We start from the raw sequence: 26929 nt of genomic DNA on the forward strand, positions 1-26929 counted from the left end.
ACACCTCTGCTAGGCAATTAGCAATTTTTGTAAGTACCTCAGTCTCACCTGTTTTTCAGCAGCGAATGTGTCAGCGGTGGTTTCCTTGCCAAAACTAAGACGGTTCTGCTGATTATTCGAGGAAGGAAAGAGAGGAAGGCTCCACACTACTCTCTCACTTAAGTGTCTTACCTAGTTATTTTTTTACCATTTCGCTCCTTTCCGTGTAGGTTTTAAAGATGCTCCCCACCCCTTGACTGCAACCCTTCTAATTTAGCAGACCCTGTGCACAGGCAGTGTTTGGAACTGCCTATCTGCGGTCAAGAACACAAAGTTCATCTCAGCCTTTGCTGCCTTTCAGTCCCTAGAGTTCACATCAACGCCATCATCCCGGAAAGCCTAGACCCACTCCAATTCGCATACCGTCCCAACAGATCCACAGACGCAATCTCAAACACACTCCACACTGCCCTTTCCCAACTGGATAAAAGGAACTAGATACATATAAATGTGAATGCTGTTCATTGACTTTTTTATTATAAATAAATATAAATATTTTTTATTTAACTAGGCAAGTCAGTTAAGAACAAATAATTATTTACAATGACGGCCTACCCTGGTCAAACCCGGGCAACGCTGGGCCAATTGTGCGGCACCCTATGGGACTCCCAATCACGGCTGGATGTGATGCAGCCTGGATTCAAACCAGGGACTGTAGTGCCTTATACCGCTGTGCCACTCGGGAGCCCAAGCTTCCTGCCATCCAGGACCTATATACTAGGCGGTGTCAGAGGAAGGCCCCAAAAAATTGTCAAAGACTCCAGTCACCCAAGTCATAGACTGTTCTCTCTGCTACCACACGGCAAGCGGTACCGGAGCGCCAACTCTAGGTTCAAAAGGCTCCTTAACAGCTTCTACCCCCAAGCCATAAGACTGCTGAACATTTAATCAATGGCCACCCGGACTATTCACATTGACCCCCCCTTTGTTTTTACATTGCTGCTACTCACTGTTTATTGTCTATGCATAGTCACTTTACCCCTACCTACATGTACAAATTAACCCGACTAACCTGTACCCCCGCACATTGACGCCGTTTATTGTTATGTAATCTTATTGTGTTACTTTTTATATTTTAATTTAGTTTATTTAGCAAATACTTTCTTAACTCTTTCTTGAACTGCATTGTTGATTAAGGGCTTGTAAGTAAGCACTTCACGGTAAGGTCTACACCTGTTGTATTCGGCGCATGTGACAAATACATTTTTATTTGATTTATACCTTTTGGTCCTGATGGATTACCCAGAGAACACTGCTACTCCAGATGCTCTCTCTTCATCTGACCACGTGTTCTCTCATAGTCCGAAATAATCTGGTTGTTGCGGTGGTGGCACAGGGCTACTAATTTCTAGGCTTGCTTTGGCGGATTACTGGGGTATTTGGAAATAGCCAAGGAATGGTTTTTCAATACCGTTACTATTTATTTGAACCAAAAAAATATATACAAATATATTTGTATCTAAACTCAGCAAAAAAAGAAACAACCCTTTTTCAGGACCCTGTCTTTCAAAAGATAATTTGTAAAAATCCAAATAACTTCACAGATCTTCATTGTAAAGGGTTTAAACACCGTTTCCCATGCTTGTTCAATGAACCATAAACAATTAATGAACATGCACCTGGAACGGTCGTTAAGACACTAACCGCTTACAGACAGTAGGCAATTAAGGTCACAGTTATGAAAACGCAGGACACTAAAGAGGACTTTCTACTGACTGAAAAACACCAAAAGAAAGATGCCAAGGGTCCCTGCTCATCTGCGTGAACGTGCCGTAGGCATGCTGCAGGGAGACATGAGGACTGCAGATGTCGCCAGGGCAATAAATTGCAATGTCCGTACTGTGAGACACCTAAGACAGCGCTACAGGGAGACAGGACTGACAGCTGATCGTCCTCGCAGTGGCAGACCACATGTAACAACACCTGCACAGGATCGGTACATCCGAACATCACACCTGCGGGCCAGGTACAGGTTGGCAACAACAACTGCCCGAGTTAAACGAGGAACGCACAATCCCTCCATCAGTGCTCAGACTGTCCACAAAAGCTGAGAGAGTCTGGACGGAGGGCCTGTAGGCCTGTTGTAAGGCAGGTCCTCACCAGACATCACCGGCAACAACATTGCCTATGGGCACAAACCCACCGTCGCTGGACCAAACAGGACTGGCAAAAAGTGCTCTTCACTGACGTGAGTCGTGGTTTTGTCTCACCAGGGGTGATGGTCGTATTTGCGTTAATCGTCGAAAGAATGAGCGTTACACCGAGGCCTGTACTCTGGAGCGGGATCGATTTGGAGGTGGAGGGTCCATCATGGTCTGGGGTGGTGTGTCACAGCATCATCGGACTGAGCTTGTTGTCATTGCAGGCAATCTCAACTCTGTGCGTTACAGGGAAGACATCCTCCTCCCTCATGTGGTACCCTTCCTGCAGGCTCATCCTGACATGACGCTCAAGCATGACAATGCCACCAGCCATACTGCTTGTTCTGTGCGTGATTTCCTGCAAGACAGGAACGTCAGTGTTCTGCCATGGCCAGCCAAGAGCTCGGATCTCAATCCCATTGAGCACGTGTGGGACCTGTTGGATCGGAGGGTGAGGGCTAGGGCCATTCCCCCCAGAAATGTCTGGGAACTTGCAGGCGCCTTGGTGGAAGAGTGGGGTAACATCTCACAGGGAGAACTGGCAAATCTGGTGCAGTCCATGAGGAGGAGATGCACTGCAGTACTTAATGCAGCTGGTGGCCATACCAGATATTGACTGTTGCTTTTGATTTTGACCCCCCCTTTGTTCAGGGACACATTATTCAATTTCTGTTAGTCACATGTCTTGTGGAACTTGTTTATGTCTCAGTTGAATCTTGTTATGTTCATAAAAATATTTACACATGTTAAGTTTGCTGAAAATAAATGCAGTTGACAGTGAGAGGACGTTTATTTTTTTGCTGAGTTTATTAAATAGTGGTGGCTGATGGGAGAAAAGGGGTGGCTAGGGAGAAGGTGGCGGAATCTGAGGTTTTGTTTGAAATTGCAAGTGACTCAGGTGAAGCTAATAGTACATAAAGTGAGAATGAGTGGATTACAGTAGCAAAGAAAAAGGGAAACAAAAGTAGTAAAGCTGTGGTAGAAAAAAGGACACCACTCCAATCATGTTTAGACGGAGTGAGGATTTTGGATCAATGCTACTTGGGAAATCCATTTAACGTTTCGAGGAAAATCTGAAAATCTGGAATGTGTTACCTGTCACATTATTTGACATTATGAAGCTTCCCGTAGATCCCCAGAACAGTTGAGCCAGTCACATGCTTTTTTTGTAAATAGCACAACGGAAGAAAGTGGGAGCAGGTGAGTCGTGCTGTGTATTGACAGGGGTTGCATTTTATATTGAGAGAGTATATGAAGAGTTGTTTTGCTTCAATAGAGTGATCAGGGACATACAACTATATTTTCACTTCACAGAAAATACATTAGTGCAACACATTCTCTAGAAAATTGTTAAATGTTCATCAGATGACAACTGTATTATTTTAGAGGTTTACACCTCACTCTTTTGTTTGGGTTACATCCCTGTGTTATATATATGCACACACGTTTGCTTTGGGCTTCGTCCCCGTCGTTTCCATGACATACTTTATTATTGGTGGAGAAATAAAATTACTTATTTTCGTTTGAGCTCGTTAACATATTTAGCTAGCAGCCTCCATGGAACTTGGCTATTACTTGTGCAAATTTTGTTAGCATTCTGGTAATAGATGCCCAATGGGCTTTTTTGCGGGTTTATTGCCACCCCCTTGTGTACTAAGCCGGTAATACCGTAAATCTCGGGATAAGAGAAGGACCGTATGATGATGTAAAAATCTGGATACCGCCAAACCATACTCATTTCTCCTAAGTGGAGATTCTCTTTTCTCCCTCACTCACCTGTCCATCTACTCATTTTAATTCCATGCTGTCACTTGTCCAACAGGTGCCCTTAGAGTTCCCCAATGAGCTTGACACCTTGATAAGATAATTTGCTGATGATGGCTCACCAATCATTGTACTGGGTGACTTCAACCTCCCGACGTCTGCCTTTTATCCACCCCTTCCCTCTTTTGACCTCATCCTTTCCCAGTCACCTCCGACAAGGCAGGCAATGCGCTTAATCTCATCTTTACTATATGCTGTTGGCCTACTAATCTCACTGCAACCCCCCTCCGGGTCTCTGATCACTGCTTTGTTTCCATTTCAGTCTCCATCTCCTCCAACCCTACCCACATGTTCATGCGGTGTCACAATCTTTGTTCCCTCTCTCCCACTACTCTCTCCTTTTTTATCCTATAATCTCACACTTCTGCTAAATCCTTCTCCCTCTTGATTCTTCCTCTTTGACCCTACTCTCCTCCCTTTCTGCATTATTAGTTTGTTTTAACTACTCCTATTGAAATGGTAGTCTCAGGTACTCAGCAAGAAGGTCTGATTTAACTATTATTAAAACAAGACACCTATGGCAAATATGAAGATCCAGTCCATCTAAAAAAAACTGGAGGCATCTCACACTTTAATGTTGTGATGCAAAAATACCAGCGAAATGTAAAGCACTAAGAATTAAAAAAGGGTTTTCAATGTATTGTTCATCCTGATCGGACAGGTTTTTTACATGGACGATACATTGTCAAAATACGACAACTACTAGAATAGAACAACGTGAAACATCTAAGAAGGCAGGCTTGGTATTCATAGCAGATTTGAAAAGGTCTTTGATAAACTAAGAGTCGATTTTATAAATACTGAACAAAAATATAAATTCAACATTTAAAGTCTTGGTTTCATGAGCTGAAACAAAAGATCCCAGATTTTTTCCATAAGCACAAAATGCTTATTTCTCTCAAATTTTGGATACAAAATTGTTTTCAAATTTAAATCTGTTAGTGAGCATTTCTCCTTTGCCAAGATAATTCATCCACCTGACAGGTGTGGCATATCAATATGCTGATTAAACAGCATGATCATTACACAGGTGCACCTTGTAATGATAAAAGGCCACTCTAAAATGTACAGTTTTGTCACACAACACAATGCCACAGATGTCTGAAGTTTTGATGGAGCATATAATTGGCATGCTGACTGCAGGAATGTCCACCAAAGCTGTTGCCAGAGAATGTAATGTACATTTCTCTACCATAAGTCACCTCCAACGTAATTTTAGAGAATTTGGCAGTACATCCAACCGGTCTCACAACTGTAGACCATGTGTATGGCGAGCAGTTTGTCAACATTGTGAACACAGTGCCCCATGCTGGTGGTTGGGTTATGGTATGGGCAGGAATAAGCTATGGACAATGAACACAATTGCATTTTATCGAAGGCAATTTGAATGCACATAGATACCGTGACGAGATCATGAGGTCCATTCATCCGCCGCCATCTCATCATGTTTCAGCATGATAATGCACAGCCTCATGTCGCAAGGATCTGTACAAAATTCCTGGAAGCAGAAAATGTTCCAGTTCTTCCATGAATACTTCTGAAGGCACTGTATTCCATGCCTGTATACTCACCAGATATATCACCATTGAGCATGTTTGGGATGCTCTGGACCGATTGGTACGACAGTGTTTTCCAGTTCCCGCCATTATCCAGCAACTTCACACAGCCATTGAAGAGTGGGACAACATTCCACAGGCCACAATCAACAGCCTGGAGATGTGTTGCGCTGCATTAGACAAATGGTGGTCACACCAGATAATGACTGGCTTTCTGATCTACAACCCTACTTTTTAAAAAAAGGTATCTGTGACCAACAGATGCATAATGTATTCCCAATCATGTGAAATCTATAGATTAGGGCCAAATTTATTTATTTCAATTGACAATTCCTTATATGAACTGTAACTAATTAAAATAATTTTAATTGTTGTGTTTATATTTTTGTTCAGTATAGAACAGAAAACGTGACTTCAATGTCAGCAAAATACTTATTTCCAACTTTCATTCAAAACCGAAAATGAGTGGATTTCAACATCCGGAAAATGAGTATTGTCAACGTCATTTTACTCAATGGAAGGCACTATACAATTTTGATTCAGTAGTTGGATTCCGCCATAAATGTATTTTAGCAAAAGGCAACAAAATCATGTGAGTATTGCATTGTTAAAAGAAGAAAATGTGTTCTAATTGAAAGAGTGATTTGGTTCAGTGAACGAGTTGGTGAATGTGTTTGTTGTCGGCCTAGTAAGTCAATCTAACATATATTAAGCCATTTTCTATGATCGGTTGAGATTTTAATGCTGATTTGGGAAAATTGACAATGTAGGCTACTTGGGAAAATTGCACCAGAGTCAAAACTGTATTCACCATGGAATCGGATTCACAGTTGGGGCTAGGTGGATTAATGCATCTGACTCTTGATAATTCAGTATTTCAATAATTAGTTACATATGTCCCTAGTCCAAATACATGGGTGAAGTACATTAGAATGTATCAATGATTTTACTCACCACTGGCTTTAGCTGGCAAAATGGGGTGGTCTTATGAGAGGATCGAAAATATTGTCTTTCCTTTATGACGCCACAAAGATGGTGTCCTTTTTGCGTAATGTGGAGGGTTGATCAGTGGCATCACAGAGAAAAACGTTTGCTCATGGAAGCAAACAATTTACATACACTATGCACAAGAAAATCATTATTTATAACTAATATTTTGCTGGCTGGTTTAATGCAATACGTCTTCTTAAAAGATTGAGGGCGACATGCTTTGGGAATGCACCCGTGACTGCTGTTCTTCATTTGCTTGTTCAATTTTGTTAGCTTGAGCGCAGCGCAGACTCACAAATCTTCAAAAGCATAGATGGATCATAGAGTGCTATGGTATTAGGTAAGATAACTTGTAGATCTATACGCCGTCTACCTACGCAGCACGTAAAACCCGTCACATGTCACCAACACAATGTTAAAGGCAGGCTATGACAAACCTTGAACCGGAACAATGCATAGCGTCAATTCACAAGTAGATTGTCTTGCGTCTTGCGTATAGCGTAGGTAGGTACCCTGTGACCTAATGTCTAATTCAGTGAAACCAACATTTTAGTGTGCTTCAGACAAAATAGATAATACATTATGTAGCTCATTCGGATTTCTGCTGTCCTGCCCAGTCTAAAGTTCAATGCAGCAATGTCCGGAGAGAACAACAACAAGCAAATGAATGGTGGTAATGTTAACCTTGATTGTTGAATTGTCGTATTTTGCAACAATATAGCTTCATTTCGACTTTATGGCAAATGCGTAATCTGCCTCTTCTAATGACACACGGTAGTATAATTTCAATATAGGATTTCCGCATAGCGCACTGAAATGTTGGTTGTTGTAACAATGTAACTATTAAACGTTAATCATAACAAAATACTTTCACATTGCAATATTGCCTTCCTGGCATATCACTACACATACAATAACAAACTAAACTGTTAGCACATTGCACGTAGTGTCTGGGAATTGGGAAGCTGCAATGTTCTTTCAATTCTTGATATTTAGGCTACCCATTGCTTCTTGAAGAATACAAGTATGTCTCACGATTTTAGTACAACTTTCTGTCTTCATCATAACCCAAAATATACGATTTTATTTATTCCTTGTTTACAAGCAACACGAATGTAATTAAACGGGTCGGCAGGTAGCCTAGCGGTTGAGAGCTTTGGGCCAGTAACCGAAAGGTCGCTGGTTCGAATCCACAAGCAGACCAGTTGCGCAATCTCCCTGTGCCCTTGAGCAAGGCATTTAATCCTAATTGTTCCTGTAAATCTCTCTGGAAAATAAATTCTGCTTGTGTCGATGTGCCCTTGAGAAAGGCACGTAATCCTTATCTCTCTGGATAAGAGCATCTGCAAAATGTAAATATGGTTAACTTTTGGATCTCATGGACAGTCAGTCCTTGGATCTGGAGAGCACTGTTGGTACATTTTAGTGGGGTTGAATTTGACTATTGATTCTTTCTCACACTAAAACTGAAAAGCAACATTTACTTAATAAAAAATTACATGGACAATTGTATAAGAAAGTCACATCCCTTACCTCCATTACATGTCTGTTACATTTCCCTAGCAATATACCTCAGCTGTACACCAATACAAGTGGCGGGGACCTGTTTTGTTGTTTTTATTTAATTGTAGCATTAATGCATGATAGGCCTGCTAATGTAGACACTCTAGATAATAATAATAATAATAATAATAATAATAATAAGGAAGTGGATATTTAACCTGCAGAAAGTGTAGGCATAGGGGTCAGAATTAATGAAAGGTATAGTTTCAGTAAGGGTTAGGGAAAGGCATAAAAGTTAACATTGGGTTAGCGTACCATTGTCCGCCGCCATTCATTTTCTGTTAGTCAAAAATAAACTGCTTCATTTTAGAAATTATCCTCGCTCTTTTTGGGGGAACACTGTCTCTATTCTGTCACTTGCATTTCAGTTGTCAGTAGGCTATTCCTGCCCTATCATGAATGGATAACTAGTCAACCTGTTTTTTTTTTTTTTGCATTTCAATTTGTAGAATGAACCAACATGGAGCAGCCAAGTTTCATTGACAACAATAAGCCCAAAAACCTCTAACGTCAACAGTTCTCCCAAGAATGGACAGTGGATCACAACAAGCATTAACTGAAGAATGGCAAGGTTTAGACGAAAATCTTTCTCCACATTTATTTGTTTGGTGTTGCTCATATTCATAGTAACAGTTGTTTTAAAGTCCTTTACACCAGAATATTCTCCATTTGGAAGCATCTTTGGTCTCGAATTGTTCCCTAATATCAAAGGACCTGGAAAAAATGACATTCAAATGCTTAGTAATATTGACAGTGTCGTCGCTGAAGCACTGACCAAAATGAATGACATTGACCCTGAGAGGGTCAAGAACGTAGAGGCTGCCCTCAGGCAATTCCCTGCTCCAAACTACAATATTCATGCCTTTTACTACACATGGTATGGCAACACACAGTTTGATGGAAAGTACATTCATTGGGACCACCCTCTTCTGCCACACTGGGATTCAAAGGTGGCAGCAGGATACCCAAGAGGGAGACACAGCCCACCAGATGACATTGGGGCCAACTTCTATCCTGCTTTAGGAGCTTATAGTTCCAGGGACCCTTCTGTTATTGAAGCTCACATGAAGCAACTGCGAGCAGGAGCTATTGGTAAGGCTTTGATGTTGGTAATACATTTAATTTAGTATTTTTCTGCTACGGTAAGACCCAAGTCTGCCATGTCATTCATCATCAGTTGAATAACTCAGTCTGTGCATTTCTAGGTGTTCTTGCTGTTTCCTGGTATCCACCTGGCATGAAGGATGAAAACGGTGAGCCAACAGATGACATTGTGCCTTTGATACTGGAGGTGGCACATGCATATCATGTAAAGGTGTGTATGACAATCAATGAAAAGAGCAAGCATGGCTCATATACAATGGGGTTCGAAGTTTTTGTCACCTTTAAAAAGATGAGCAACAATGACTGAACAAAATAAATAATTAAAATACTGAGCTATATTCTATGCTCAAAGAAATGGGGACATTCTTTTTTGTACTAATACAATTGCTTAAGGAAAGCAATTAGAGGAAATAGGGGTCAAAATTATTGACACCCCTGTTTTCAGTACCTTTCAATATCGCACCTTGCGAGGATAATGGCACTGAGCCTATTTAGAAAATGTTTTATGAGTTGGAGAACACATTGAGTGGGATCTTAGACCATTCCTCCATACAGAATCCTTCCAGATCCTGGATATCTTTCGTCGCTTATGGACTGCCCTCTTCAATTCAAACCACAGGTTTACAATGGAGTTCAAGTTCGGAAACTGTGATGGCCATTGCAAAATGTTGATTTTGAGGCCAATTAACAATTTCTTTGTGAATTTCTTTGTGTGCTTGGGGTCATTGTCTTGCTGGAGGATCCACCTGTGGCCAGTTTCAGCAACCAGGTTTTTGTGAAAAATATCCTGATACTGGGTGACGTTTGTATTTGTATTTATTATGGGGTCCAGGAAAAGTTGCTGCAATGATGCCGTTGACTTTAACAAGAGCCACAGGACCAGTGGAAGCAAAATATCCCCATAACATCAAAGATCCACCACCTAATTTTACAGTAGCTATGGAGTTATTTTCTGCTCATGATTTCTCATTTCGATGCCAAACCCACCACTGGTGTGTGTGCCCGACGAGCTCTATTTTCATGTCATCTGACCACAGCCCCGGTTCCAATCCAAGTGGCAAATGCCAATGCAGTTTAGCAAACTCCAGGTGTTTACATTTGTTGGATGACAAGAAAATACAACTCTTTGATGTCGAAATGAGAATGCATGAGGAGAAAATAACCCAATACCTACTTTAAAATATGGTGGTGGATCTTTGATGTTATGGGGCTATTTTGCTTGGTGGTGGATCACCTGAGTTGACTAACCTGGTCACAAGATTGGTTAACACTTGGTTCCTAGGGTCTCCACCGAGCTAGTTCAATAAACTTTTAGTTTTAATGCACTGTATTGCTGGAACAAAATTCGAAATACATTTAATCTTGATGTTCTGGTGCCGTTTGGGCAATTTAAAGTATTGATTGCCGATTTATTTGTGTAGGAATGTAACTTTTTCTGAGTGATTTGTGATGTTTTATTTGTGCTTAGGATGACTGTGCTTTTGTATTTTAATATATATTTTGCTTATAATGTGTATTTTATATTGTATTATACAGGGCGCATTTGGAAAAATAGACCCAGGTCTCAATATGTCTTCCCCGTCAAAATAAAAATAAATGGGGCTATTTTGCTTCCATTGGTTCTGGGGCCCTTGTTAGAGGAATCATGAACTTTACCCAGTACCAGGATATTTTAGTCAAAAACCTGGTTGCCTCTGCCAGGGGGCTGAAACTTGGCCGCAAGTGGATCTTCCAGCAAGACAATAACCCCATGCACACATCAAAGAAATGGTTAATTGGCCACAAAATCAACACTTTGCAATGGCCATCTGTCTCTGGACTTGAACCCCATTGAAAACCTGTGGTTTGAATTGAAGAGGGCAGTCCATAAGCGCAGACAAAGGATATCAAGGATCTGGAAGGATTCTGTGAGGAATGGTCTAAGATCCCCCCCCATGTGTTTTCTAACTCCTAAAATGTTTTAGAAAAAGGCTCAGTGCCGTTATCCTCGCTAGGTGAGGTATTGAAAACGGGTGTCAATCATTTATTTAATACATTCATTTTGCTCATCTTTATCAATGGTGTGAATACTTTTGGACCCCAATGTACATGTGTTCTTTGACAAACATAAAAATAAAGTAATTTTTCTGTTCTCAAATCCATTGCCTCTTTTTTCCATATTACTGTTGATTTGTGTTTACTACACAGGTTGCTTTTCACATTGAACCATACAAAGGAAGAGATGAAATAAGTATGTTTAACAATGTGAAGTACATCATAGAGAAGTAAGTATTACATCATTCCTTATTTTATATTTCTGATTGGCCTTTAGTCTTGTCAATATCAATAGAGTTCCACTTGTATTACTATTCAACATAAGTTTTTACCCTAGCTTAACTCATTTATTTGTTCAATAATACCTTATATTGGCAATGTTTAAAATATTACCTCAGCTTTATGGATTTGTATATGATTGAACAGCTCAATGCCTAACTCAATCAGATCATGTCTATTTCTTAATCTTTGTAAGTAGACCCTGTTTGTAAAATGGTACTTAATTTGTAATCCTGTCATTCTATCTGAAGATATGGTGAGCACCCTGCATTCTACAGGCATAGAACAAACACTGGCAAGTTTCTTCCTCTATTCTACGTCTACGATTCCTATCTACTCAACTCAGAACAGTGGGCAAAACTCCTTAAACACACCAAAAGCAGTAGCATTAGAGATACTCACTATGATGGTATCTTCATAGCCCTTCTTGTTGAAGAGAAACACAAGAGGGATATCGTCACGGCAGGTTTCGACGGAGTCTACACTTACTTTGCCACTAATGGGTTTTCCTATGGCTCCACTCAACGCAATTGGGAGTCCATTAAAACATTCTGTGAAGACAACAACCTGTTGTTCATTCCGAGTGTGGGGCCAGGTTATATTGACACCAGTATTAGGCCTTGGAATTTCCAGAATACACGCAACCGCATTAACGGGAAGTACTATGAAATGGCCCTGAGTGCAGCCCTAGAAGCAGGTGCTGATATTATATCTATAACATCATTTAATGAATGGCATGAGGGAACCCAGATTGAGATGGCAATTCCAAAAACAAGCCAGACTGTGTATCTAGACTACTTACCACACAAGCCTGTTGTCTATTTAGAGGTAACTCGCAAATGGGCAGCAATATTTAGCAATGAAAGGAAGAGATGGCTAGAATAATACAAAAGTAAGGGCCTAACATTAAATCTGACCAGAAATTGTCTTACACAATATAGATTATAGAATTTGACAGCAATAGTGCATGTGACAGAAACCTATATTGACTTTTTATCCTGTATGGTAACATTATCATGGTTTTACAGATTAACTAATGAAAGGGCAGCCTTGTATTGTGTATTGAATTGTGTGGTATTTGTCCTGCGTTATATGATTATTATGATTTGTACTTTAATGTATAACTGTTATATTTGGGCAGTTATAGGTAGGGGCTACCCAGATTAAACCCCTTCCTGGGCTAAAAAGCACTTTTAATGGAGGGTCTGAATTGAATATGCCTTTTGTCTAGGAAATTCTTAACCTGGATCTGTACAAAACACCACAATGTGACAGTTCCTACTTCATTGCACTACTGTATATACTGTCTGCTTTTTTTATTCTTACCCATCTACCAATAGGTGCCTTTTGAGAGGCATTGTATAACCTCCCTGGTCTTTGTTGTTGAATCTGTATTTGAAATTCACTGCTTGTCTGAGGGACCTTAGAGATAATGGTATGTGTGGGGTACAGAGATGAGGTAGTCATTCAAAAAATTATGTTGAACACTATTATTGCACACAGAGTGAGTCCATGCAACTTATTAGGTGATTTGTTAAGCACATTTTTACTCCTGAACTTATTTAGGCTTGCCATAACAAAGGGGTTGAATACTTACTTATTCACTCAAGACATTTCAACTTAATTAATTTGTAAAAATGTCAAACATAATTACACTTTGACATTATGGGTTTTTTTGTAGGCCAGTGATGACAACATATCTATATAATCAATTTTATATTCAGGCTGTAACACAACAAAATGTGGAAAATATCAAGGGGTGTTGAATACTTTCTGAAGGCACTGTACATACCAATGACTAAGCAGTTTAAGTTTCTGTTAATTGTAAACCATAATGCACGAATATATACATCCTTAATTAAAATAAACATTGAGTACATTTAGGCTACTCTTGTTATTTCAGGGTCATCCTTCCTTATTTCTTTAAATACAGGACAGTTAACAAAAGGGGCAAACATTGTCATATTAAAATTACCAACCTGGGTTGCGTCCTACGAATCAGCCTCAACATTGTCTCTTGTAATGCGCATTGTAGGCTACTGTATCTCCGAGCAATTTAGATAGGGGATTATTCAAATAGGCTATCAAGTAAACTTTAATTGATCACGAATCTTGTCAATTTAATGAGTATGGGTTTACATATAGGTTATGCCTATGTTATAGGCTACATGTCATTTTAATCATTTACTTGGAAAACCACGTCACCTGCGAACAAATAATTGTATGAGCAGCGTCAATATTGCACATGCATTCCTAATTGAAAGATGGGGAACGTACGATACACATTACATTTATTCAATAATGCATTTTTTGAACGCATGCCCAACTGATAGAATCTCTGCTAGGCTACCTACATTCGGTTTCACGAATACACTTTCAGCCTATATCTGCATTGTCGGTAAATAGGGGCAAGGTAGCGCATGGGCAGCCAGTGAGGAATTATTCCACATCGCATCACATGCCTTACATGGCGTCCTTATATTTAACGAAACGATGCATTTGCTCAAATTTAGTGAATTGAGAATAACAGTCATTTTCGAATTCTGGTAACCTTCTCAGTTAGGTCGCATGCGAGGGTGATTTTATATAGCCTCCCTACATTGCTAGTTCGCGGAAACGATATGGGTTTCGGCTCCTATGAATCCTGGCCAATTCCTGCAAATATTGCCATCAGCGCAAATATTTATTTGCATCCTTAACGTTTTCGGCATGTAGGACTGTATGTATGAGGGAACGACCCGGAAAAGCAATGGGAAGATATGCATATTTTAATACACGCTTGTCGAGATGGTGAGTAAAATTGATTTTTCTCCGCACCGTGTCAAAGCAGTGGTACCTCGTTTCGCAAGCCAAGCTGTGCTAGCTAATTATAAATAAAACATCAAGAAGAATCTGAAGGAAATGCGTATATCTCATCATTCAAGTCACAATTTTTGCATTAAGAAAAATACACATTTGTATTAAGGTCATTGACGTTATAGGCATTTGTCTTCGATGATTTGCCCCCTATGAATGACGATAAGGAGTAGCCTATGTTTACACGCCTGTCAGTGTTCTCAAAGATGCTTATATATGGCCCACATGATTTGAAGCTCTGTTGGTGCGTAAAAGGGCGTTTGTTAACCAGAGGGAATAGGGCTACAATAATATAAGGCGACATTTTTGACCAATAGATTTTATTTTAAACACACCAACTACAATGCTGCTTAATGAGGAATGACACTCATTGCAAGTGTGTTTAGGCTACAACTAGTTTTTAAATGACCTTCAGTTGCACCGGCTAAAAATTAATTCTTACTTTGGATACTGCTCGTTTCAACCTTTCGCCAGTGTAGCCGAACCAAACGAGAAATACAGGAAAAGTATTATAATAGCCAGTCTGCAAATGGACCTGTTTTATTCCGCCCTCGGATGAAGCCAATAGCCTACACAAGACCATTGCACCCCACCCCCCAGTTGTCATACCAGTTTGAAAAAACAATTTGATCCCTGCATAAACTTATACATTTACCAAATGAAAATAAGCGCAATGAGCCTTAGCAATTTATCTATATAATTGATTTATTTGACTTTAGTTTTGATCACCATGGAGACCTAACAATGCCAGCTGTGAATGAAGAACTATTATTCTAAAAGTCTCACCCTCACAGTTTGTCTGCTTCCATTCAACCTTCATCATTATCATTGGAATTCAGTCCTATTTTGCATGCTATAGCTTCCCCTTAAATTCAACATAATACATTTCAACCTTTTAAGCACAACGTATCACTCTAATACTTACAGAAAGTGGATTCCTGTCATGTAAGAGGATTTGGTGTACATGAAAATGCATTGATACTGTAAGCCTTTAAAAGGAGGTGCATTTGTCTACCCTAGTCCATTAGTGGCTGATGAACATAGCTCTCTTAACCACTGCTCAGTCACAAATGCCTATCTGTATAGAAAAATAAAGTGCTGCCATAAAGACTCTGGAAATTGGAAAGTTACTGGTTTAACTAGAATCATTTCTTTATAACTGTTTCAAGAAAATATGGAATACATGAAAAGAGTAGTCTAATTCTACACAGGCATTATTTGATTTGCTTATTTATTTTCTTATGCAACATGCAGGTCACAGGTGTGTGTTCAATTTACAAGAGCTTGGAACATTATGTGTTCACTCAGCCTTAAGATGGCAGCATTCTCATATGCATGCTGTTGATGTGTATGACATGTCACATGGATATTTGAATACTGTATTTTTCTGACAGTGATTCAATTAATGTGTAGTGGAGGAGTAGGTGCTTAATTGAACTACCAATATGCATGTGTGATGAGCATTCTTGCCTAAGACCTGAAGAATTGTGTTAGCTCCCAGAACGTATACCTAGGGCCTAGGCTTTAACTCAATAGGTTAACACTGAGATGAATCAAGTTCAGTATCAGGCCAGTCAAACATGTAAAGTAGTATCACCAAGTTATTCCAGTGGTGCAAGTCTACCCTGATTTGTTGATATTGTCTTTTTAAAGCTAGAATCCTTAACAAAGCAGATACCCCGCCTCTGTTTTGATGAAAACCCATTTACTTGTTCCACATTTTGTTATGTTACAGCCTTATTCTAAAATGGATTGAATAAAAAAAAATATTCAGCAATCTATACACAATACCCCATAATGACAAAGTGTAACCGATGTGAAATAGTGTAACCGATGTGAAATGGCTAGCTAGTTAGCGGTGGTGCGCGCTAATAGCGTTTCAATCGGTGACGTCACTCGCTCTGAGACCTTGAAGTATTTGTTCCCCTTGCTCTGCAAGGGCCGTCAGCAACACTCCACCAATCAGGCCTTTCTATACTGCTCAAAAAAATAAAGGGAACACTAAAACAACACATCCTAGATCTGAATGAAAGAAATAATCTTATTAAATACTTTTTTCTTTACATAGTTGAATGTGCTGACAACAAAATCACACAAAAATAATCAATGAAAATCCAATTTATCAACCCATGGAGGTCTGGATTTGGAGTCACACTCAAAATTAAAGTGGAAAACCACACTACAGGCTGATCCAACTTTGATGTAATGTCCTTAAAACAAGTCAAAATGAGGCTCAGTAGTGTGTGTGGCCTCCACGTGCCTGTATGACCTCCCTACAACGCCTGCGCATGCTCCTGATGAGGTGGCGGATGGTCTCCTGAGGGATCTCCTCCCAGACCTGGACTAAAGCATCTGCCAACTCCTGGACAGTCTGTGGTGCAACGTGGCATTGGTGGATGGAGCGAGACATGATGTCCCAGGTGTGCTCAATTGGATTCAGGTCTGGGGAACGGGCGGGCCAGTCCATAGCATCAATGCCTTCCTCTTGCAGGAACTGCTGACACACTCCAGCCACATGAGGTCTAGCATTGTCTTGCATTAGGAGGAACCCAGGGCCAACCGCACCAGCATATGGTCTCACAAGGGGTCTGAGGATCTCATCTCGGTACCTAATGGCAGTCAGGCTACCTCTGGTGAGCACATGGAGGGCTGTGCGGACCCCCAAAGAAGTGCCACCCCACACCATGACTGACCCACCGCCAAACCGGTCATGCTGGAGGATGTTGCAGGCAGCAGAACGTTCTCCACGGCGTCTCCAGACTCTGTCACGTCTGTCACGTGCTCAGTGTGAACCTGCTTTCATCTGTGAAGAGCACAGGGCGCCAGTGGCGAATTTGCCAATCTTGGTGTTCTCTGGCAAATGCCAAATGTCCTGCACGGTGTTGGGCTGTAAGCACAACCCCCACCTGTGGATGTCGGGCCCTCATACCACCCTCATGGAGTCTGTTTCTGACCGTTTGAGCAGACACATGCAGATTTGTGGCCTGCCGGAGGTCATTTTGCAGGGCTCTAGCAGTGCTTCTCCTGCTCCTCCTTGCACAAAGGTGGAGGTAGCGGTCCTGCTGCTGGGTTGTTGCCCTCCTACGGCCTCCTCCACATCTCCTGATGTACTGGCCTGTCTCCTGGTAGCGCCTCCATGCTCTGGACACTACGCTGACAGACACAGCAAACCTTCTTGCCACAGCTCGCATTGATGTGCCATCCTGGATGAGCTGCACTACCTGAGCCACTTGTGTGGGTTGTAGACTCCGTCTCATGCTACCACTAGAGTGAAAGCACCGCCAGCATTCAAAAGTGACCAAAACATCAGCCAGGAAGCATAGGAACTGAGAAGTGGTCTGTGGTCCCCACCTGCAGAACCACTCCTTTATTGGGGGTGTCTTCCTAATTGCCTATAATTTCCACCTGTTGTCTATTCCATTTGCACAACAGCATGTGAAATTTATTGTCAATCACTGTTGCTTCCTAAGTGGACAGTTTGATTTCACAGAAGTGTGATTGACTTGGAGTTACATTGTGTTGTTTAAGTGTTCCCTTTATTTTTTTGAGCAGTGTAGTAGTGTGGCCAAACGGAAGCCACTCCTTAGTAAAAGGCACATGACAGCCCGCTTGGAGTTTGCCAAAAGGCACCTAAAGACTCTCAGACCATGAGAAACATGACTCTCTGGTCTGATGAAACCAAGATTGAACTGCCAAATGTCACGTCTGGAGGAAACCTGGCACCATCCCTATGGTGAAGCATGGTGGTGGCAGCATCATGCTGTGGGGATGTCTTTCAGTGGCAGGGACTGGGAGACTAGTCAGGATCGAGGCAAAGATGAATGGAGGAAAATTCAGAGTTCCTTGATGAAAACCTGCTCCAGAGCACTCAGGACCTGGGCACTCAGGACCTACTGGGGTGAAGGTTAACCTTCCAACAGGACAACAACCCTAAGCACACAGCCAAGACAACACAGGAGTGGCTTCGGGACAAGTCTCTGAATGTCCTTGAGGGGCCGAGCCAGAGCCCGGACTTGAACCCGATCGAACATCTCTGGAGAGACCTGACAATTGATGTGCAGGAACGCTACCCATCTAACCTGACAGAGCTTGAGAGGATCTGCAGATAAGAATGGGAGAAACTCCCCAAATACAGTTGTGCGAAGAAGATTCAAGGCTGTAATCGCTGCCAAAGGTTCTTCAACAAAGTACTGAGTAAAAACAGTTTTTGCTTTTCATTATGGGGCATTGTGCTTAGATTGATGAGGGGAAAATAACAATTTAATATATTTTAGAATAAGGCTGTAACCTAACAAAATGTGGAAAAAGTCAAGGGGTCTGAATATTTTCTGAAGGCACTGAAACTGTTTCAGTTTTAACCATGTTTTGAGGCTTTACAGCGTTTTTTTTACATTGACATTGTTTTCCTACATTGGTGTAAACAAGCTTATATTTTAGGTTCTGATGGGGTATGACAGTTGAACTAAGCTGATGAGGCATATATAAGTTAAATATTCTTTAAGAATCAATGAATATATATATAATTAATTTACAAGTCAAAAATGGATGTAGCAATTAAATATTTGCACTTTAAATGGGCAATCTGTGATTGCTACAAAAACAAGCTTGTATTTGTAGCAACACACATTGCCCCTTTAAAGCTAGGATACTTAGTTGCTACATCCATTTTGTACTTATAAATGAATGATCTATCCATTAATTCTTGAAGAATATATAATGTATACATGCCTCATCAGCTTAGTTCAACTCTCATACCTCATCAGAACCTAAAATATAAGCTTGTTTTACTCTGTTTGTAAACAATGTGATTGTAAACAAACACTGTATAGCCTCAAAACATGGTTACAACTGAAACAGTTAGGGTGCCTTTCGGATACTCCCTTTTGACAACTATTGTAACCTCACTTGTTCTATTTTTCTTAAGGATACATCAATGAGATGACCTGGGAACTCAACATCAGACCAAAATCACTAGATGACTAAGGACCTTATTCCAACTGTGTGCAGCAACACCTCATTCAAACACTACTTCAAACACTACTACTGAGCCAATGTAGAACCTGCCCCTTCAGAATTCCATGACTTTTTTCCTTGCCTGGATTTCAGCACAAAGTCAAATCTACCAGGTGTGGAATAGTTATTTTTTTCTTTGATAATTTTGAACTAATAGTAAAATGATATAATGCAGATTCAATGTTACATTACCTTTTAGATATGTAATTCTCAGTACAAATGTGAATTATAAGACTTCCAGGGAGAGACAATGTTTTTTTACCAATCGCAAACTAGCCCAACCCATTGGGCACAGATGTCAGTTCAATGTCTAATGTTGATTAACATTTGGTTGAGATGTCAACTAATGTGAATTCAATGTGAAATCAACCAAACATTTCACCATGTCATTGGATTTAGGTTAAAAGTTGGGTGAAAAAGACAAAATTCCCCTACATTGATTACTTTTTGTAAATCCAATCAGTTTTTCATGTTGATTCAACATCATCAGATTCAATTTTTTTGATGAAGTGGCGTGGAAACAACATTAATGCAACCAATTTTTGCCCAGTGGGAAGCACTGTACTTTAAAAAGCTTCCACGTCTTGCTGTCTTTATTCAAACCACGCTGCACGACATGGTGCAAGTTAAGAAAGTGCAAGTTAAGAAAGAGGGCAGTTAGTAGTATTTGTGGACGTGGTCTCTCCACTTTGACAGAGAAGTTTGGACTTGAGGTATGTAAGACAGCTGCTCCTCACAATCATTTGAGAAGATATTATAAATCATCACCGTACTCGGTTCACAGCAGAGCAGACTTTTTATTATTATTTTTTTCATAGGCCCTGTACCTTTTGCACCATAGTTTGTTTATATCCATTGGTTATTGCAGGTTGTCGAAAGGCACACTTGATTTACCTTGCCCAGCGAAGATTCACATTTGGAGCCATTCTATCGGTCCCTAGTTGAATCTCTGCCTACTCTGCAATCCGGGCAAGCTAATCTAGTGTGCCCGTTCACAAATCGCCTCAACACACTTCTCACACTGCACGAGCCACAACAAAAATGTTTGCCAAACAGTTCATTGACCGTGACAAGAGAACGTAAAAGCCATTATTTAACGTTGTTGGCCCTCTCATACTGTATAAGGCAAGGACAGACACTTACAAACAATCTCAAACTTTTGTCATCATGCCTCTCTTCCTCTTATTCACTGGAAAGAGTAATTCTGATTAAATAAGGAGTTCACAGATTTATTGAGTTTGTTTTTTTGTGTTTTTTTTTTTAACGTATCTTTATAGGACAGAGTATGCCATCTGCACCTTTCCACAGAATTCTACGACCCCTTCTACTTGGCACCTTCCTACTGGGCTGTTTTGTGACTCTGTTTTTGATGTACTTTAAACCGTCCACTAGCTGGCTATCAGGTCCTGTAGAGTCAACAGCATCCACTATCCGAGTTAAAAACCTCTTCTCCGCCAAGAGTGACAAAAACCTGACCACTGTACTCGTCTGGCTCTGGCCCTTTGGACAGACCTATGACCTGGGTGTCTGCAGCTCTCTGTTCAACATTGAAGGCTGTTTCATCACAGCAGATCGGAACCTATATAATAAGTCAGATGGGGTCGTCATACATCACAGGGATATCTGTACTGATCTCTCCAACCTGCCCCCCCTTCAGCGTCCCTCCTTCCAAAAGTGGATATGGATGAATCTAGAGTCACCGTCTCACTCCTCTCAGCTGCCCGGTATCGAAAACCTGTTCAATTTAACTCTGAACTATCGCCAGGATGCTGATATCGAAGTGCCTTATGGGTCGATCGTGACGGCCCAAGGGGACGAGGATTTTGTGCCTCCGAGCAAAAGCAAATTGATCTGCTGGATTGTCAGCAACTGGAACCCGGATCATGTGCGAGTGAAGTACTACAACGAGCTATACAAACACATTGAGGTTCGCGCTTACGGACAAGCCTTTGGGGAGTACATTGCGGATCAAGACTACTTTCCTACCATCGCCAGTTGTAAATTCTACTTGGCGTTTGAGAACTCAATTCACAAAGACTACATCACAGAGAAACTGTATAACCCACTCTCTGTAGGGACGGTGCCTGTGGTTTTAGGCCCGCCAAGACAGAACTATGAGAACTTTGTCCAGGGGGATGCTTTTATCCATGTGGATGACTTCACCTCTCCCAAAGAGTTGGCTGACTATCTCCTGCTCTTGGACAAAAATGAGGAAATGTACCTCAGGTACTTTGAGTGGCGACGGCACTTTAAGGTGAAAAAGGCATACTTCTGGGCCGAACACACATGCGTCGCTTGTGATTATCTCAGAAGGCACAAAGAGTACAAGGCATTCAATAACCTCGATAAATGGTATTGGGGTGGAACGCCTTGAAGGCCCAAGAAATTGTTGTTTTGCTGTTGGAGGCATTGCTTGAAAAATATTTTCAGTCATGGACAATGCTTCAACATGTTTTTCTCAGTGGTTACAGGGGCCCAAATTAGCCATTCCCTTTTTTTAATTTTGTTACCAGCCAGATTGCTCAGCCTTACTTTGCCTATTGTATTTTCATTCAATCATGTATTTGTATTTATGTTGTAGTCATTTGCAATGCATTTAATATTTGTTTTATAAAGTAACACTTTTATATTTAATCTCTGAACGTGACCACATTTGCTGCTATCTGTTTTTTTTATGATGTACTGTAACTGTATCCCACCCCATAAGGTGGGAATCAAGCTGACATGCCACATCTTTCATCTGGCAGTATACACAATATTGTGGTGTTGAAAAAGTAGTTTTTGTAATTGTAACCAGTATTTTTTTTTTGTGGAATGTTCATGTTAAATTTGTTGTCCTCAGGGCACAAATGAAAAGGAGTCACAGGTCTCAATGGGCTCCCGAGATGAAATGAAAGTTAAATAAAATAATAATAAAAAAAATATATACAATAAATAATTGAAGAAATAGTTGTTTAAATTAAAATATGTATGTGCTATTTATTGAATTGAGACATTGTATGATAAAATACCATCTAAAATTTGTGATACAGTCATCTATGCAGTGTTTACTGAACTTCAAATGTAAAAGTAGTTCAGTTTTGTTATCTACTGTATATTGTACATGTGTGTGTTTTTGAGAAATCACCCTCAATTTATTTTTGCAAGGTTGCATTTGCAAAACAAATGGACACTCATCTTTGATCATGTATGTACAGTAACACATTGTAGAAAGAAGGAAAGATAACAAAAAAATACTGACAAAGTGTGTCAGGGGAGAATAGTGAACTTATTATGCTAATAGTGGTTTCCTAGTGGGCATTATCACGTTAAATGCATTGCAGTTCTTTAAAATGCCCCAAGCTCAGTTTTCATTCCATGCTGTGTAAATGCTAATTTTGTCTACATTTTCTCCACTGAACAATGCATCTAAACAGCTCTCAGCATGATGGTTGAATCGGTAACACTTTATTTGAACTGTACATAATAAGAGTCATAATATAACAAACATTTCTGAAATAGTTATAACAAGTGTTATGACAACAGTTAATGTCACTTGCAATTTCTAGCTGTTGACACCTGTCAAGACTACATAAATGTGTCATAACCATGAGAAATGTCGTGACAGTTTTTCCTAAAGGGTAACACTACCTTAATGAAGTAAAATATTCATAATTTCATTAGTATAATATTGTCATAACATTATCCTACCAGCCACCAACTCTTCATTACATTTTTTCTATAATCTATGATATTGGCCTATTACGTTTAGCACCATTTAGCACTTTCTTCAAGTCTAAGCACTTCACATTTCCAGTAAAAGCTCTCCGACCTCATCCACCTGCAATGTGTAACACCCACCTGGATCATGCACAGCAGCGGTAGAGACATAAGACGTGAATGTGCCAATTGGAATTAGGATATGATTAGGTGCTAGGATATAAAGCGGAGTAATGATCACTTTTCTGTAACTGCAGATACCTTACATAATTATGTCATAATTCACCAAAATAAACATCAGGAGTGTCATTTTATTTTATTTTTTACACTTCTGTTTATGACACAATGCCAGGTTACCTACACTACAGCTAACCATTTTAGCCTTGATGAGTAAGTGACAAACTTATGTTAATAATACCTGTCAGTATGTCATGTTTACGACAATATTATGATGCTGGTATGTTGTAGCTGCAGTTCAAATACAGTGTAGGAACACTTTCTTTGAAGGTTGAATACATGAAGCATTCTTATCTGCATATATAAACTATTCTTATCACATCCATGAAATCAGTAACATCATGAAGACCTTAAGAGTGCATTCAATAAGCATACTGTAATATTATTTGTCATTAGTGACGTTATTGAATAGTTCAAATGTGAAAATAAAAGTCCTATGAACCAACAGATTTTGGGCAGAACACAAAAAAATGTATTCCCTTACGTTACTTTATTGGTTCTGAAATACAGTTTATTTTTTTACTATTTCCATTTTGTATATCACTATGCATGTTGTGTTATCATTGATACTTTTAGTTGACTTTTAAATTAATTTCCAAAATGTATAGCCAGATAGATTCACACAATCTATAGATTGTATGAAGACTTGTCACAATGACCTTCAAAGATATGAACCTCTGAGTTACAGACTGACCGGTCAATTGAATGGGCAATATAACTTCTGTAGACTACATTTATTTTTTATTTTATTTAACCTTTATTTAAATCAAACATAACTGTTGCTTACATGTTCTAAATATACAGCAGATATGTATAGTATCTCGCTATATGGTTGGAAAACACATGTAACATGCAATCAATGTTAATTAAGGTAATAATAATAAATGTTTGATAAGCTGAATTTAAAAGTTAAGGACATTTCAGTGTTCCGAACTACCTCCATTCCTGACATTTTCGTATCTCTGTGTTCCTACTGTAGATGCTTTATGAATGAATACACTATGAAGGCCTTTATAAATGTTACTTACACCTTCATGGATGTGTTATGAATGTATTATTATGTTGTTGTGAATGCTTTATGTATCAGTAACGAACATCCCTGTGCTTGCCTAGCTGTGCCACTTCCACCTGCTCCAGCACACACCGAGACCATAACCTTGGACCTCTGCCTCGCGAACACACGTGCTCACCCTCTTGAAACACATTTAACTAGCTGCGCCACCGAAAAGGTACCAATGCAATGGTGCAGGTGGTGGTTTCAAGCTCGATTCAGTCCGTATTGCGGAGGAGCCGCGGTATAGAGCGATTGAAATTTAAAGGCAATTTTCCGATTGAGCCAACATATGCAGCGTTTGCCATGAATGCAGTCTCCGCAAACACGGGAACATTGCCTTTAAATTTTAATCGCCCTATACCGGGGATATTCCGCTATACGGATTGACTCAAAACCTTTGTTTAACCAACTAAATTCGGTTATATATGTAACCTTCAAAGAAAGTAACCTAAAGAGTTGCTGTTGAATCTAAAAGCAAAACGTATGTAAGACTTTCAAAATATATTTTATGCAAGATTAGTTTGTACCTGGTGAAAATACTAAGCTTTCAGGTTGTTTTCATTTTGTTGTATTTACTGTGAGTGGGACCATTAGTGTAAAGAGGATGATTACAAATATTTGTTATATAACATTTTTTTTATTAGTCTATGTGTATAACTTGAAATTGAAAGGTTATTTTAATAAGGTGGTGTAAGGGACAAGGACACAACATGAAGCATATCGTCCGTGTGCAGCGGGCAGCCGCCCTATAGCCTCTGACCACAGAACATTGGCCGTCATTTTCTTTCCAAACGATTCTTCATGTTGAAACGTCAACTTTCGTTGACACCCAGAAGATCTACTGCACACGACCGACATTCGTAATGATGTGTCCCATCCTCAAAACTAGTCCACTGACATGTAGACGAGTGGAATTCTGTAACTTTCTTTTTAAAAACATCCCGCAGCTCTACCATTAATTAAATAATGTAGAAAGATTTTAGAAAGCAGTTCAACAGTCTTGATTGATTGGAATTTTTTTCTCCCACTGTTCCAGGCTGTGATTGATTGATACAGCCGTGACATAGCCTAGTTCCAAATACTGAATCAGACCAGTGTCAGCGGTGCATTATAGCCTGCCGCCAGTCAAGGGAGAGCTGCACAGACCATAGCTAAGTCAATCAGTCTACCTACTGTAGCTAATATTGTGGGCAGCTGTAATATCTAGGCTAACCTTGGTTGGACTGTATTTATACTCACACTAAGTTAGCTAGATACTAATGGACTAGCTAAGCTTTGATAACAAATTGCTAACACTAATTCTCACCAGCTATTAATGCACAAAGTGAGTAGTGTCCGGTGAGTAGGCCAACTCTGCTTCGACAACAACAGCTAGCTAGTTCATTAATTTGCTGAGGTAGGTAATAATACCTATCTTGCTAGTGTCATGTCTTTGGCTATGCCGGATTAAGTGATATGACATGCTATTCTATAAAATCCTTTCTCTGTAATTAATATTACCTGATTAAGCTAATCATGTAAATGTAATTAACTAGAAAGTCGGGGCACCACGAAAGAGTGTTTATAGAGCTGTTATCTTCCGAATAAACTCTTAAAGACCTAGTAATATTTTACATCAATAGCAGTCAATATTAATCGTCATCTTATTTCAGTCTCATCTGAAAGTTGTAAATTCTTGGTTATCTTCACGAACCCTGGCGAACACATTGAATCAGCAATACAAACTTTGGTTTAATAATTTATTTACTAAATACCTAAATAATCACACAGAATTACATATAAACAGAATGCAAATTATGTCATACAGAAAACGTCTCTGGTGGACAGAGTCGACATGACGGCTGGTTACACAAAGGAAAGGGGGTTGGGCTTAAATGAAAGCGCGGGAGGACTGAAGAACAAAGGGAGAAGCTATGCTATCGTAAATACAGAATCTTATGCATTCTAAATAACCGGCCATTTGGAAAAGGAAAATACAATAAATATTTACTCTGAGCTGCGCCTCAATAGGTTGGTTGTAGATGCTGGCCGTGTTGACCAACAGAGATCTTCCTGTCCTCGGAAGAATGTCTCTGGTGGTAAACTGAATACTTGGGAGTGTCGTGTTGTTTGTTAGAAGAGATCCTTTGTCTGTCCTTTCCTAGCCCACGTTTACAGCGGCCGCTGTTAACTCAACGGCTAGGAGGTATCACTTCTGTAGTGAATAAGAGTTCAAAGTTCATACCATTCACAACCAAAGCTCACGCTGAGGTTAGCTTAGTTCTGTAGTTGACATGTTAGTCCTTTTAACGTGGAACCGTCGTCCTCACGTCCTCAGAACAGCTTATTATCTGAATCCTTCTGACATCGGACCGTCGCCCTAATGTACCCGGAACAGCAAGTTATTCGCCCTTTTAACGCAGAGGCTGCAGGCCTCGCGTACTCAGAACCGGAGGTTACATTTCGTCAAGGGCTTATATAGTGGAGGGAGAGAAGGGTGTGTTTCATAGTTTATAACCAATGTCTCTTCACAGGGGCGGGCCACTGATTGAGCAGAGCTC

At 40.1% G+C, this 26929-nt stretch overlaps 2 protein-coding genes across 6 annotated transcripts; both read left to right on the top strand.

Moving 5' to 3' along the window:
- The first annotated feature begins 5990 nt into the window (after positions 1–5990).
- Positions 5991–12741, top strand: manea (mannosidase, endo-alpha). 4 transcript variants are annotated; one of them, XM_029766863.1, is made up of 5 exons: positions 5991–6152; positions 8563–9205; positions 9319–9428; positions 11405–11481; positions 11782–12741. In XM_029766863.1, the coding sequence occupies exons 2-5, from the start codon at positions 8677–8679 to the stop codon at positions 12413–12415; spliced, it is 1350 nt and encodes a 449-aa protein (XP_029622723.1). In that variant the 5' UTR covers positions 5991–6152; positions 8563–8676; the 3' UTR covers positions 12416–12741. The 4 variants fall into 4 exon arrangements, with proteins under 4 accessions (XP_029622723.1, XP_029622722.1, XP_029622721.1 ...); XM_029766862.1 differs by lacking the exon at positions 5991–6152 and adding an exon at positions 6961–7054 and having other exon boundaries at positions 11782–12720; XM_029766861.1 differs by lacking the exon at positions 5991–6152 and adding an exon at positions 7083–7223 and having other exon boundaries at positions 11782–12720.
- A 330-nt stretch (positions 12742–13071) lies between these two features.
- LOC115202820 (alpha-(1,3)-fucosyltransferase 9) lies at positions 13072–25375 on the top strand. Of its 2 annotated transcripts, XM_029766865.1 has the most exons (3): positions 13077–14320; positions 19311–19512; positions 20677–25375. In XM_029766865.1, exon 3 carries the CDS (start codon positions 20685–20687, stop codon positions 21771–21773), a length of 1089 nt encoding a protein of 362 aa, XP_029622725.1. In that variant the 5' UTR covers positions 13077–14320; positions 19311–19512; positions 20677–20684; the 3' UTR covers positions 21774–25375. The 2 variants fall into 2 exon arrangements, with proteins under 2 accessions (XP_029622726.1, XP_029622725.1); XM_029766866.1 differs by having other exon boundaries at positions 13072–14320; positions 19311–25375.
- Positions 25376–26929: the final 1554 nt, after the last annotated feature.

This window comes from Salmo trutta, chromosome 12 (assembly GCF_901001165.1).
Source record: "Salmo trutta chromosome 12, fSalTru1.1, whole genome shotgun sequence".
Taxonomy (NCBI): Eukaryota; Metazoa; Chordata; class Actinopteri; order Salmoniformes; family Salmonidae; genus Salmo; species Salmo trutta.

What these genes read in the sequence shown, in the direction of transcription:
- LOC115202820 (XM_029766866.1), top strand. Translation starts at nt 20,685, where the DNA reads ATGCCATCTGCACCTTTCCACAGAATTCTACGACCCCTTCTACTTGGC.
- manea (XM_029766863.1), top strand. Translation starts at nt 8,677, where the DNA reads ATGGCAAGGTTTAGACGAAAATCTTTCTCCACATTTATTTGTTTGGTG. An exon ending in ACTGCGAGCAGGAGCTATTG is followed by an intron (nt 9,206 to 9,318) that starts GTAAGGCTTTGA and finishes GTGCATTTCTAG; the next exon opens with GTGTTCTTGCTGTTTCCTGG. An exon ending in GTGAAGTACATCATAGAGAA is followed by an intron (nt 11,482 to 11,781) that starts GTAAGTATTACA and finishes TTCTATCTGAAG; the next exon opens with ATATGGTGAGCACCCTGCAT.